Below are 15,084 nucleotides of genomic sequence, written 5' to 3'. Positions count from 1 at the left end.
ATTCATATATATATACATATATATATAATTTTACCTGTAGATATTTTGACTAAAGCTTGACTTAGTATCCATCTTCCTAGAATGCAATTATATTGTGTGTTTTTTCATGAACTTATATTTTGTCATGTGAGAGCTAACAATATATTTTAAAATATATTTTATTAATTTATTCATATTACATCTAAATTGTTATCCCGTCCCTTGTATCTTCCCATTCCTCCCTCCCTCCCATTTTCCCCTTACCCTCTCCCCTATGTCTGTGACTGAGGGGGACCTCCTCCTCCTTTATATGCTCATAGGGTATCAAGTCTCTTCTTGTTAGCCTGCTATCCGTAGAAGAATGTTTAAAGAAACTGTGGTACATTTACACTATGGAATACTACTCAGCTATTAAAAACAAGGAATTCCTGAAATTTGTGGACAAATGGATTGAACTAAAAGTGATCATAATGAGTGAGTTAACCCAGAAGCAGAAAGAGTCAAATGATATATACTCACTTATATCTGGACACTAGCCCAAGGGACATGTCCCATGAAATTCTTCACTTACCAGGAAAGTGGGACAGAGGGAAGGACAATATATTTATTAATTGATTCAAATTGGAATCAACTTGGAGTAAAAGCATTTTATCTAAATGAAGGGATATAATATGTGGTAAAACTTTAAGTTCCAATGTTTAGTAACATTTGTACAATGCTTGCTACCCATCCTGCATCATCTAGTGATGATAGGATTGCACTTATCCCAATTTAATAACTCAGGATGCTGAAAGTTAAGTAATTCATCCGAGAGACAGAATCTGAATTCGTTCAGTCTGAATCTCCAACTATTATAATTTGACATTAAGTGATTAATTCAGAAGGTTTCCCTTTATTTATTTCCTTCTGCTCCTATAAATCCCAGATTTATTTCACTGACATTTAGAGGCAAGTCCAATTTGTTTCATCCAGTACGACAATAGGCAGGGACTCAAATGACTATTGTTTCTTCTAACCATCACATGAGAATCATTTGAACCAGGATATTAAAAATCTTTATTTCTGATCAGACGTTCTGTAGATGACAGAAGAGGCAGAACTGGTTTCTCAGTTGATCAACTGGTAGATCTCAAGCTCTATTTTCTTCTTCTTCTTCTTCTTCTTCTTCTTCTTCTTCTTCTTCTTCTCCTCCTCCTCCTCCTCCTCCTCCTCCTCCTCCTCCTCCTCCTCCTTCTCAGGAAATTCAACTTATTGAAATGTCACCACACTGGAAGGTAGCCAGCTACATGGGAAGTTCTGAAGAGCTACAGCCCTTTTTGAATGCCATGCCACATGACCCCACTATGACTTCACACTATTTCTGAGCCTCTCCTTCTTAGTCAGTGAATAGATATGATACAGATGGCCTTGTAATGCTGTGACAGAAGAACCAAGTATGATTCTCAGCACCACCAATGGCCAATGCCCACAGATGTGGTGCGAACACTACATGGGACTGATCTGGACCAGATACAATGGTGATCACCCACTTTCTGGTCTTTAACACGGTTAACAAAAGTTAACTCAGAAGGTGACAGATTCGAGAGCTTAATAAGCAGTGCACACTTCAGTAAAATCAATGGCATTTATTTTTTTTTAGACATAGAATCCATTACTGAATCTATGCAAACACAACTGATTTCTTCAAAGCAGGTTCTCTTTAGAATATTGTTTAGCTTATCAACAAGAGAAGGATCAACACTTTATAGTTATTTAAGTAACGAGGAGCTGGAACTAATCTAGATCAAAGCATACACTATCATCCAAATCCAAATGATTTTAGCAGGAAAAATGAGTTCCTTCGGAAGCAGAGTGTGAAATCAGGATGAACATGCCTTCAGGTTATAAAGGACTGTGATTGCCAGGGAAAGAGTGGAGGGCTGCAGTGGTGAACCCAAAGAATTCATACAGTACCAACATCAGAAAGAAAAGGGAAGTAGTGGGCTGGGAAGATGGCTCAGTTAGCGAAGTGCTTGAGGATCGGAGTTCAGATCCCACCCCACCGATCAAAACAAACAAACAAACAAACAAACAAACAAACAAAAAACGAGGCATGGTGATGCACACCTGTAATTGCAGCATGAGGAATGCAGAGACAAGAGGATCCTTGGAACTAACTGACCCAATCATTGAGATCTATGTTCAGTGAACGACTCTTACAACAACAATGAGAAGGAAAGTCATTGCGGAAGACATGTGACATCGACCTCTCTCCTACACATATACATATGGACAGGAATCTCCTGCCATACCCCGCCCCCCCCCAAATAAATTAATTAATAAATAAATAAATAAATAAGCAAATATGGGAAAGTATCAAGTATTCTGCTTCATCGAGAGATGTCTTCAGGAATGCTAATGCTACTGTACTGATTTCAAAGATTAGAAAAAAATCAGGTAGGATTCTGAAACATATGTTAGTTTCAGAATAGCACCAGATAGGAAAAAAAATATATAGCCAGCAAAGTGAAGCAAAATCTCATCTGTTTACACCTGTGTACAGATGGCTGCCACAGCAGTGGCTGGAGTTCACGTGGTCAGGAAGGGAACAGGGAACAGCAAAGCAGGTGTCTAACTCTCACAGAGTGCCTGCTTCTATTTAGGGGCAGTTATTATCTCTACTGATGTATATGTCTTCAGGAAACAAAAAATTCTGCTTAACTTCAGAATAGGGGTTTTATTGGCCTTTGTAGATATCACTGGAACCACAAATGCTTCATGTGTTTATTTTTCTATTATGGGCTGTGGTGCATAAAGCCCGTGCTCCACCCCTGCCAATTGAACTACTTCTAAGTTTCTTTTCTGAGAGATCTCACACCATGAAGACCTCACTTTCTGACCTTATAAAACCACAATGACCCTAAGGAGAAAAAGAGATGCGATGTAGGAATTGAACTTCACAGTAAATTCTAACTTTGAAAAATCAATGCTTAGAAAAGTGTCATTTCAAATTATTCTTAATGTTGAAGAGGCCCTTGAAAATTGATAACTAGTGAAAAAAGAATATTAATAACTTGAATCATATAATGATTCATAAGTTAAGATGTTTACCTAAAGCTTGAGCTAGAAAAGCAAATAATTTCTGAAACCATCAAGCATTTTCTTAATTTTCTGAATGATTATGATCTATAAAATAAATTAAAAGAGAATTTGTTGAGGAAAATGTCATGAATGTCAAGAAAGTATTCCATACACTGATAACATATATCACTTTTAATTTTAGGTAAGGACCATTTTAAAATGAGTTACCAAGGAAAGAGTGCTAAACAAATGACTTGAGGGCCAAATACTATTCCCACTGGATTTGCTCCACACTGAACTATTCCCTACTATAACGGGTTGATTATTCCAAGTAAGAAACATGGATGAAAATTAAGTCCAATAGAAGGACTAAGTAAATTTTTAATATTTATTTTATTATGTATTTATTTATATTTTTTATTGTTATGTTATTTATTTGCCATAGTTACTGGCAAACTGTAAGATGCTTGCAGTGTGCAGGAAGAAATAAGATGGTAGAATGAAAAACTGTCATGGAAAGTAAGTGCCATGCAGACTGTAAGGCCAAGGCACCCAGAAGAGAACTGAGTATCCATGCTACTGTCACTGTGAGAAGGATTATTAACCTTTGAACCAAGAACACTTAACCTTTCAACAGCACCTCCAGCTCCTGGGATGTCCCAACGCCCACTGCACATCTCAGCTTACATGCCTCACCATGACTGAGTACTTAACCATGTTAACATCGGCTTTTCTCCTATTTATCTCTTCTATCTTTCCTCATTTCTGCCCTAAACCATTTTCCTAATTCTGGCATTCACACAGCCCTGTCTTGGCTTATCTTTCATCACCAGTAAAAATGATACAACAAACTACATGTACTCTGCATTCTTAAGGCTTTTCCCAGACCCTCTTTTACACCCCAATGACATACGGTGACTTGTAAATTGGTTTCTTTGTCTTTTATCTCTCTGGAGCCAGTAGTCTAATCTGCATTCTGCTGACAGATTGGGCCTTCTGGTTTATAACTCAGCTGATAAAGCCCCATGCTCAAGCACTTCCCCAGGTTCTAACTGTCAACTATAAGCATGGATATTTCTTTCTTATTTATTTGGTTGTGTGGGACTTGAACCCAGGGCCACATACAAGTTAAGAATCTGCTTTACTCTGAGATACAGCTCCGAGGACATTAATCTGTATTTCCCATCTTTCTATCTAACATATCATGATACTATTCTTTGTACTCTGCTTTTTAGTGTGCAGTCATGCTCAGAATATGGCTTCCTTATATTTCTAGACTAGAATATACTGATGTTTCAACAATGACCCTATTCAAAAAATTCTACATTCACCTTGAGCCTCCTGATTTTAAGTTGCAATATTCATCACATTCTTATGAGAACTTGTGTGATCTCCCAACACACCAGTCTAAGCAACTTGTGAATTTTCTATGCCATTCTTTATTTATTCCTTAAAACCTACGACAACACCAAAATTGTGTTACCTGGTTCTCCCTCTTCCCATCCTATCTAATACAATGAATGGATCCTACTAGTTTCAATAAAGCTACAGGATTTAGCACATTATTTTCTTATAGTATGTTCAATCAATTTTTGCTTTATAAAATTGAATATTATCACTAACAAATTAATTCCTCCTAGAAATTAAATCCTTTGTTATCATTATTTTCAATCTCTCCTAAATTAATGCAAGTTTTACACACACACACACACACACACACACACATATGCATGCACGTGTGTGCGCGCATGCATACACACAGGCACACACGCACATGCACACACACAGACACACAGACACACAGACACACACAGACACACACACACACACACACACACACACACACACACACACACACACACACGGCTTCCAGGCTTCCATTATCTTTCAGTCTTCATTTACCATCTCTGAGTGTCAGCAGTCAAAAGCTCACCCTTTAGACTTGAAAGCCACTGGAGTGTCTGTTCAGCTATAAAGACAAGGTAGAAGACTTCAGGAAAGACTGACAGTTCCCTTCAGGAACCTCGGGCATATGTCTACAGAACAGCTCTCCAAGCTGGACAGCTGGACAGTGCTGGTCCTAGACATCTGCCATGCAGATGATGCTCTGCATTTCAGCAAAAGTCTCACTGCCTGCATCCTATTTATTCAAATCCAAGATTGACCAAAAAAAAAAAAAAAAGCCAGAAAGGGAAGTATTCAATTTCTCAGAAAAAGAATTGTATTTAGAACTCAATTTAACAGCAAAAAAGAGCATGCATTTGTTTAAAGATCTGAATTTTTAGTGATGGAATATCTCCCTCCCAGACCCCACTGACTGACCGACTCAGCCTGATCATTTTGTTTATCATCCTCAGCATGAGGAGCCCGCGAAGCACGTAATGTACTCTTGGTACAGGGAGTTAAGGAAGAGCTGACTATATGAACTTAGGAAATGCTTCATTTCCTGTGCCCAATCTGCTAAGGAAACACAAACTGGCGGAGCCAGGTGCATCCAAGCCATCCACATAGCCAGGAAAGTCACTTTCTGGCCCACCCAGGCCACTCTCAAGGGTCAGCCTGTGGTGCCAAGACACAGCTTCCTTCTTTTTAAAGATCAGTCCGTTTCTTTCTGTGTGTCTCTTACTCTCTCTCCCTCTCCTTCCTCTTTCTTTCCCTCTGCTTTTCCCACCTCTCTCTCCTGCTTCTCCATCTCTCTCCCCACCCCCTCTCACCCTCCCTCCCTGTTTTCCCCACTCCAGATAAAGGTCTCAAGCTATCAAGTAGGTTTGTTGGCAGATGTGAAGGAAATACTGTCTAAATATTTTCACTGCCCAAGTGAGAAATTATCCAGCGTGGGATAGTAACTCATTAGAAAGTTGACACTGTTAAGGCAAAGGTAGACACTTGGCCAGCAAGCTAAAGGAGGCTGGTATTTTTCCCTAAAGGACCACAATAGAAAAAATCTGTAGGCATTCTGTGTTGTCCTCCGTGGTAGTCCTTTTCTTACAGGCAAGCATGGAGGCCAGATCCACTGACCCGCTTCCTCTTTGTTTTCAGAACGTGCAGCTCAGCCAGCATTAAAAAAAAAAAAAAAAGAAATTGCTGGCAGCATGCTGCCCACAATGAAACATACAGACTCAAAATAATGAAGGGCCTAAGCCCAGGCTTTCAGAACTTATATTAACCAGGCACACAGTTTTGAGCGGTGTGTTGTAGAGTTGACAGTCTCATCAATTGTTTTAATAAGGACTGAAGAGTTACTGAGAAGCAAGCCATTGATCTCTGATACCCCATGGACACTTTTGTAAAAAGAAGTCGAATTCTCAGGAGCTCTTATAACTTCCTGTCCAAATGCAGGATAGGCAAATGTGTGATGTTGCATTTATTTATCCTATAAATTTATCCTAAATTTATAAAAAAATTTTTTTAGATTACTGACTAAATGTAACTCAAGTTGGACCATGGGTTTTTCTACTTTCCATAGTTTTTATAAGTTATAATTTTGTAGACAGTAAAAGGGCACAAACAGTAAAATTAGGAGGAAGTTTTTTTGGATTATTCTCCCGTCATCCCACCACACACACACCTTCCCACAAGGCACCTCCACTTCAGAGTCAGATCCCGTCTCTCCCAAATGTGTCTCCTTTGGGCAACTGTGTTTTAACCTTCATACTTATTAAATATAATCGTAGATTCACTCACTTATTTCTCTCAATAGCACATTTACCACTGTGAGCAAGGAAAACAGCTTCCTTGTCTTTATGTTCTTTGCACAGGACAGGAGCCTAATAAATAATTGATTAAGGTTAACTGTTTATTTTGTATTACTCAAGTATAGAAGTGTAGTGAGAAATAAAAAAATAATCCTTCTTGCAACTGCTCATTAATGCACCGTCATGGGCATCTGAGTTTCTTTACCTGCCTTGGGCTTGACATGTCTATCTTTAGGGTTCTGAAAGTCACACAGCATATTATGTGATTGAGTTCACACAGGACTATATTTCTGAATCAGAACTGTGTGAATTTCAACCCCCACTTACCCAGTCCCCTAAGATGCTAACATTCTCCTCATAGTGAATCCATATTTACTTCTTTAGGTGGCTTTACCCTACCAGAGCTAAGAGACAGCCAGAACTGCTGCTGGAGGCACAGGCAAAACTTTCACTCATTCAGGACCCTCTTATTACTCTGGACTGGCAACCGAAAAGAAATATTTCTTTTTGGAACTAGCCTCCCCCCCCCCTTTTTTTTTTTTGGCCAGAATTCTATTTTTAATCTCCAAAAAGTTAACACATTTCCCCAGATGTTTTACGCCATTAAACACACTCGAGGCTGTCATACCAGCAAATACTTCCCTTCAGTAGAGACAAACTTTGTTCCTGACACCGCCTCTGTGGCCTCTTCCAACCCTACCTCCACGTGTTCCCCTCAGCAAATTAACCAAGATGTCAGAATTGCAGCAGATGCCTCCCGAAGAAGATCGGCTGAGCCTAGAAGCTCTCCACCTGGGACTTCTCATCCATACCGTCAGAAAGATAAGAGGAAAGGTACCTGTGTTGTTCTCACAGCGGCAGAGACTGTGGGACAGAAGGAAGAAGAGAGCAGTCAGTCGGAGCAGCAGCATGGTGCTCAGGGGTGGTCTCAGTGGCTTCTCTCTCTAGGGTAAGGCAGGGTAAGATTCCTCCCAGCCTGGCCAGGCCAGATTAGCGAATGGAAAAGGTGTGCTGAATGCGAGCAGTCGCTGCCCATTCCTACTTATTTTGGGGAGTCTGATAAAGAACTAGAGGAAACACACACACTCCCTTTGGGAGGTCAGTGGAGAGGAGATTTATTGTTCCAGCCCCTTACAGGAACTCCTTTTTTTCCCCTCTCTCTTCCTTTGGCAGCTACTTGTGTTTTTGTTACTGCGTTATGTCGCTCTTCTTCAACAAAAAGGTCAGGATGGGATTTGAACAGGAAGAGACCCTTCTTGAGAAAGGGCCAGAGAGCTTTCTAACTTTTGTTTTGAAAGCCCGTTTTTTGAGAGTAGCTGTAAAGACACCTCATTAAGCAAGCAGCTCCTCAGTTTGTCTAAGAAGCCCGTGAGTTCCCAAGGGCTGCGTTTGAGCACCAAATCCACAAGGAATTGCTTTTCTTCTCTCTTCCCAACTCAGAAGGCAAATCAGCCAGCACCATCTTCTAGAGGCAAATGGATATATTAATTGAATTGTGCCCTGCTCTTGAGAAAGTAAACAGGCCTAGTAAGGGTGTCCAGGTAGGTTTTTCAAGACATTTGTAACAGAATTAAGCATAGATCTGAGACTACTCCCGGTTCATTGTTCATTTCTTGTTTTGAGGTCCCACACCCAACCCTCGCCCCCTCCCCTTATATCGTTGCAGACTGAACTCATGCTAGGCAAGTACACCACCACGGAGCTGCATCCCCAGCCTACATTTCTGGTTCTCATTAGTGCGTTTTTACAAAGAATTAGGAAAAGTTACATCATTGTGGGTTTAAGGAACCTGCCTGGGTCGAATAAGGTATTGCAGGGCATCAGTGATGTTGTGAATTAAGTGTTCAGTAGGACCAAAGTACCAACCAGTAGTCTCTTGGCTCTTAGTGATGACTGATTGACAGATGATGGTCACGCAGCCAGGTCCTTAAACACAGCCCTTGTGTCAACAGTAGAGGTAGAGGATTCCCAGGCCACAGATTTTACATCTCAGCTCAGCCAACTGCTCTTTAATACACCTTTAGGTGCAGGCTTGCTAGACTATAGTACAAAATTATTCCTTGACCCATTTCTAAGGAGAACCCTGTTTCTTTGTAACACCACCCACGAAAGGACTCCATATAAAAGTGGCTAGAGCAGATCGCTGGCTCAAACCACTTGAAAACGTTGCTGATTTTATCCTGACCACTGCCCAGTTTTAGAAGGACTCGTTTTTTTTTTTTAATCTTAATTTTGTACATAAGTAAGAATAATTTTAGCCTCTTAATTGATTTTTCCAAAACACAATGCCTTTTGGGTGTCCCTTTTATTGGGTGACACACACATTTCCCAGGAATAGGGCGGGATGCGGCCCTCTGAGAACAAGGTGAGGCACACTGCCTCACTTCCTGCTTGCTGCTGTTCTTGGGGGAAAGTTTTCCTTCTTGGGAGCTTTCCTGAGGCCGAATTTCCACTGGGATTCCCATGGGGCCTTGGTGTTTGGGGCTCTCGGCATGATTGCCATGCATTCTCATAGAGGGCACTAGGCATCCGTTCCAGGAGGACTTACTCCTCATAGATGTTCAGGATGCATTTATTGTGTTGCTTGATTTTGTGTACACATGCAGGCATGCGTGTGTGTGTGTGTGTGTGTGTGTGTGTGTGTGTGTGTGTGTGTGTACAGCAATGGGTGTAGGTGTGCTCACTGTTATGGATGTGTGGGGAGACCAGAGGTTGATGTCTTCTCTCCTTTCTTTCTTTTCTTTTCTTTGTACTTTTTATTTCTTTTGTTCTTTTCTTTCTTTCTTTCTTTCTTTTTTTTTCGAGACAGCCTCTGTAACTAAACATAGAACTCATTGTTTGAGCCAGACCGTGGTTAGTGAGTCCGTCTTCACATCCCAGCACAAGTGTGGCACTCACTGCCACCCCTGCCCCAAACTCAGGTCCTCATGTTTCACAGCAAGTGCTTTTTGCACTGAGGTATCATGGCAGCCCTGCAGACAAGCTACTTAAAAGGCAGAGGGCCCTTTGCTTAAGAAGAAAGGAACAAATGGCTGAACTCATAATCAAAGTGCCTGAGCCACAGAAGAAAGCAAATGTGGTCAGGAGAGCCAGCTTTGCCCCACAGGTCAGACACTGAAACTAGCTAATTAAAACAGCAAGGATGCAGAAGAGACAGAGCAATGCCACAGAAGAGGAAATAAAAGTGCACGCATGTGTGCGCGCACACACTCACACAATGTATATGTATGTTTACACACCACAGAAACATTTCCCAGCTGTGTGAACTCACGTGTCGGTATGTGCACAAAGGTAGATTAGAGATAGGTGAACCTAAGTAGTAAATAAGCTGAATAGGATATATATTTCTGACAATTTAAAATATTTAAATCTAAATATCTTATCTCAAAAGCTAAAATAAGAAAATATTCTTTTATGAAGGGGTGGCCTTCTGGGATTGGGGGGAAGGCGATAACCTGATGCTCCGAATTAAAGCTTTTAGTGAGTTAAAGTGTTATTTTATTCTTATATTCATTTCTTTTCCTTAAAAAGTAAAAGATTTTCTAATGCCAGTAAGATGGCTTGGTCAGTGGAGGTGTTTGCCACCAGCTGCAGTGACTTCTCTTCAATCTCTGGGACAGGCATGGTGGAAGAGAGAGTTGGCTTCTACAAGTTACCCTTTAATTTCCACACATATGTTGTGGCACACATGTACATGTGCCCGTATCCGTAGACAAATGATGACACAAGAGATTTTTAGTGCATTTCTGGAACTAACACATACTCTTTCTGTCATTTAATCAGAAGAGAATGTCCTCTGCCCTTCAATTTTTGTTTGAGTAAATATTCCAAATTTAATATTTGTGATATATGTGTACACAGCATTACCAAATATTTGGTGTTCTTAACAGCTTGAACGTTTTAATCATTGTGTAGTGTGTGATTTAAGGGCAGTTTAATAAAAGGAAATAGGTGACAAAACCAAAATTATTCTAGCTGGAAAAAAGAAATTGTGTTTGTATTTGTTTTCTTCACAAAACGATGTTAATCAGGAGTATAAAAAACAAGGATGCTTCTGGAAGTAAGACCATGCAAGAACGTTCTGAGTCCTTCCCAAGCACACACATCAAGGGCTGCCTGTGATGCCACGGATGCTGGAGACAGTGGATGCCCAGACTGTAAGGATGGTGACTTCCCTCAACCTGTGTGTCACTGAGAAGATTTATTTAGGTGGCACCATTGTTAAAGCCACAAATCAAAGCTTTCTCCATACTTGTCTGCTCCTCTCCACCAGCTCATCACACTGATTAAAAAACAACCATCTGACGTGGCTGGAAAGCCAAGGGGTGATCTCACAAGTGGGCCGACCTCAAGTCCTTGTCCCCTCCCTTACTCTGTGTTCACTGGCTGAAATCTTTGTCCTCTGAGTGCCTCGATTCCCTGTGGGAAACTGAGGGTGAACACTGTATCTGTCTCCAATAGTGTATAGAGGAAAACGTGAGATTACAGGAGGTCATTTAACAGTGCCCTTGGAAATAAGTAAAACAAGAAAAGAAACCTGGCCTTTGCTTCTAGGATGTTAGTTGACTTAGTTCAGTGGTTTGTCTTCACGTGTTAGGAGTCTACAGGAGACATTATTTCAGAGTGATAAAGCTGATTTCCAAAGAGAGAGCTGACGAATGTCACGAAGATCTGAGAAGAGGTGCTAGAGAGGCCCAAGCTCGGTTTTCTGAAGTTTGTTGCGTGCTGTGACGTGTTCTCAGTGCATATGGGGCCTGGCAGCTCATCCGTGTCACTTGTTGTTGGAGGTGAGAACTGACTAGTTTCTTGTGGCCGGTGGGAACAGTACTACAAGGGACATTTATAATCCATGATAGAAAACATATCAATTTGCCCTCCTACACAACCCAAATGACCATTCATGGTAAAGGAGTTAGCCACGTGGCCAAACCTACGTCACCAACAGAAGTGTCTTCTGCAGTTATGTTCTGTTAATTGGGTCCAGGTGGCCCAGGCTTGTACTGGCTCATTATTACTCAAGTAAAATTTCGGCATTGTGGCAAGCTGTCTTGGACTTCCAAAGCCACTCTCTGTCACATTCTCTAAACATCCATCCCTGTGTTCTCTGCACATAAAGATCCTCCTTTTAACTCACACTTATTTCCTAAGCTTACAGAGTCTGTTGGTGCAGAGAGGCATGAATATGGGGCATCATATTCACGATTTGAGGATGAGATATACATTTATTTTAGGGAAAATATACAAATTCTGATACTAGCACTGGAGAATCTGTGAGCAGGTGGAAGGATTGGAACGCTCTTCTCTGTGAGACAATTCAATCTTCCATTTCAAAAAGCTCAGCGACCATTCCTGCACCCTTACCTGTGTTCATGACCCTGGAAAACCTCCATCAGAAATGGAATTTTCCCATACAAAAGTGGGCCATAACAGTATTTTCCACTAATTTGTGTATATCATACTAACAGAATAAGTGATATTTTTCCTAAAAAGAATAATACTTTCTGGTGTATACACTTTCAAAAATTCACTCTGAATCATTTACCTCACTGCCCAGAAGTGATCTAGCTTTAATGTTTTATTTTGCCCCAGCCAAAATGGCGATCACAAAAGAATAGGTTTTAAAACAACTTTACTCAACTTTGTATTTAGGTCAGCTTTTACCAACATGGTACCCTGTGTTTGATATTTCTGCCCATAAGTCTATTTTTGGTTTGCAAGAAATAGCATCTTAGGGCATTTTTTTTGCATGTCAAGTGACAGCTATTGAAATTCTTGAATTTGTTCATATAGAAATGTCAGGTTTAGGGCTGGGAATATGATGTAGGGATTAGGAGAACTGTTGTCCTTGCAGAGGACCTGGGTATAGTTCCCAGCACTGAAATCATATGTGTAACTCCAGTTCCAAGGGGGAATCTGATGTTCTCTTCTGGCTGCCATAGACATTGCATATATGTGAGACACAACACACACACACACACATACACACACAAATGCATGCATGCTCGCACACACACATGCACATGTGCACACACACACAATGTAAACCAATCATTTTTTAAGTATGAGATTTAGGTGAATTATAGTTATGTGTAATTCCTTTTTCACCCTTGGTATGCTCTACCACTCCCCCTATCTCTCCTAATTTACTTCTGGCTGCCTATGTTAGCTTCTGAAATAGCCCCTTTGAATTTTCTTGCCTTCTAGCCATTTTGTAGTAATTGAAGGAAAAGTTCAGCTCAGCTGATTTCAAGTGATGATGACGTGATTTATTTGTTTTTCCTCTTTCAAGTTCCAGATCAATTGAAGTTGAAGTTGGTTCTACAAAAACATGTCAGTTTTTCCTTTTTTTTTTTTTTTCTCGTTCCCAGTAAATGAAGCAAACTGCAAGCATAGCTTTCTGGTACTCACAGAAACGTGAATTTAAGATTGGATGTGTCTTGTTACTTACTTGTTACTCACTTAAGCCTCTTATGGGTCAGTCAGGAAGGGGTCGCTACTGGGAAGGCAAGCGGAGATTCAAGATATGATTGCTTTCCCACAATTGTGACTATTAAATTAGTCTATGCTTACCGACAGTTTAGTTCGGTTTTTATTTTCAGGTGCCATATCTTAGATTGGTGTTCTGTGGACATATTTCCCAGATGACAATGTTCTACACTCCCTGCCCTGTCACTGGCCAAAACGCGAGTCATTTGGATGACAGTGTGAAGAAGAGCAGGTGTGAATTCCTCTGGCTTTCTACTCCTCTTCCTCGATGGCCTCAGAAGCCGTCTATCTATTCATTGTATTCCTTGTATACGCCCTTGCAGCTCAAGTTTATTTTGGCACAAGTCCCTGACCACTGGAGAATCCTGGTATTGTCTCTAGATAAGTCCTAATTTGATGAAGTTGTCACCGAACCACTGAACTTAGTAAACTCATCAACAGCAGAACTTTCGTGTCAATCACCTATTCTGGGTGCTCAGCACAGTATTGGTAACAACATAATCTAACTCTCTATGTTAATTAGACTGCGTTCTCACCTCTTATTTTATCCTTTAGGGGGTGTCTTCAATTGGGATACCCCCTTACTCTCCTTACCTGCCACAATTTATCTCTAGTAAATAATATAAAAATATTATTGATGTTTCAGGGATCCATCATTCTTAGGCCCTTGGTTTTGTTTCAGTCTAGTACTTGAGTCTTTAGTTACCCAGAGCTTTAGTTTCTGCTGCTTCTGTCTCAGTTTCAGTATTCTTTTAGAATTTCAGGACATTTTCTGAATTCTACCACACATGACTCACAGTGGTACTGGAGGTGGGTCTAAGTCCAGACAGGTCTTCATGAGTCACAGAGATGTCTACTCTACTGACAGAAAATAGTGCTCAGTGGGAATGAGGCCTGCTAATAAAGCCCCAATTCTTGTTTGTTTTTCTCCTTTATGTTTTTGTTTTATTGTGTTTCGTTGTGTTTTATGTGGTTATGTTCTGCTTTTGTTTTTCTCTTTTATGTTTAGTCTAGCGCTCTTCTAATGAGATACCCGGCACAGGCTCACACCTGTTTGGCTCACAGTTTGTGAAGGTCAAGCAATGGGTGCTGCAGTCAGTTGAGTTCTCTGGTGTGTCATTTAGTGGTGGACAGCAATGGCAGGGACAGAGAGAAAGAGCATAGGAAGGGGAAACAGGCATGGTAGGAGAGGTGGTGGGGGTGGCGGGAGCGGCAGGGGCTGCAGGGGCAGCAGGAGCTGGCTAGCTCTTTCTTACAACATCACTTCTTTAGGGTTATGTTTTCTCTCAGGAGCTATGAAGGTTTCTATTTCATGCTCTGAGAGACAAAGGAAGCTGACCAGCCACCCTCTACCCGCATAGGAGCACATAGCAAACTGCCACAATTCAGACCGAACTTCCAACAACAAGGCACCTTGGACTGGTTTGAAATGGAATGGTGGAACACCAGATAGTTTTACAAGGAAGCTTAGTTGTTTATGGGTTAAGATGTTTTTAGGTCTAGATAGGTGCTCTAAGTTGATAAAGATGAGATATGGTAGATATTGATTTACATTCAGAATTTTAGACACACCAGGATAGGAAAAATGTTTTCTTCGAGGCTGTCAAATACAAAGAGCCAAAAATAACACTATGAATGTAACATTTACATAATTCCTGATTGTTTTGTGGTTCTTCGTGCTGTAGGTAGTTTATTGTATATCTGTGTAATAATATAAATGTATATGAAAAAAAGAAAAATAATTAAAAAAAGAAAAAAGTTAAAGAAAACCAAGGCACAGCAATGAAGCATTGGTTGAGGCAGCACCCTACTGGGAACTTAGCACACACAGGAGCAGCAGTAGGGTTGTTGGAAAAGAGCATGG

At 40.7% G+C, this 15,084-nt stretch overlaps 1 protein-coding gene across 6 annotated transcripts in view; it reads right to left on the bottom strand.

The window, feature by feature from the left end:
• Positions 1-7,811, bottom strand: part of EMCN (endomucin) — an 86,981-nt gene extending 79,170 nt beyond the window's left edge. For 4 of the 6 annotated variants that reach the window (XM_084756252.1, XM_084756254.1, XM_084756253.1 and 1 more), the window contains exon 1: positions 7,573-7,809. In XM_084756252.1, coding sequence (XP_084612378.1) covers positions 7,573-7,645 — 73 coding nt within the window. In that variant the 5' untranslated portion in view covers positions 7,646-7,809. Of the gene's footprint in view, positions 1-7,572 lie in introns of all 6 variants that reach the window. The other 2 variants (XM_084756255.1, XM_084756251.1) reach the window with 2 other exon arrangements.
• Between the last annotated feature and the right edge of the window lie 7,273 nt (positions 7,812-15,084).

The sequence above is a fragment of the Acomys minous genome, assembly GCF_964271855.1.
Source record: "Acomys minous genome assembly, chromosome: 14".
Classification (NCBI taxonomy): Eukaryota; Metazoa; Chordata; class Mammalia; order Rodentia; family Muridae; genus Acomys; species Acomys minous.
Note: the sequence above shows the minus strand (reverse complement) of the source record. Positions and strands in the feature narration are given on the sequence as shown.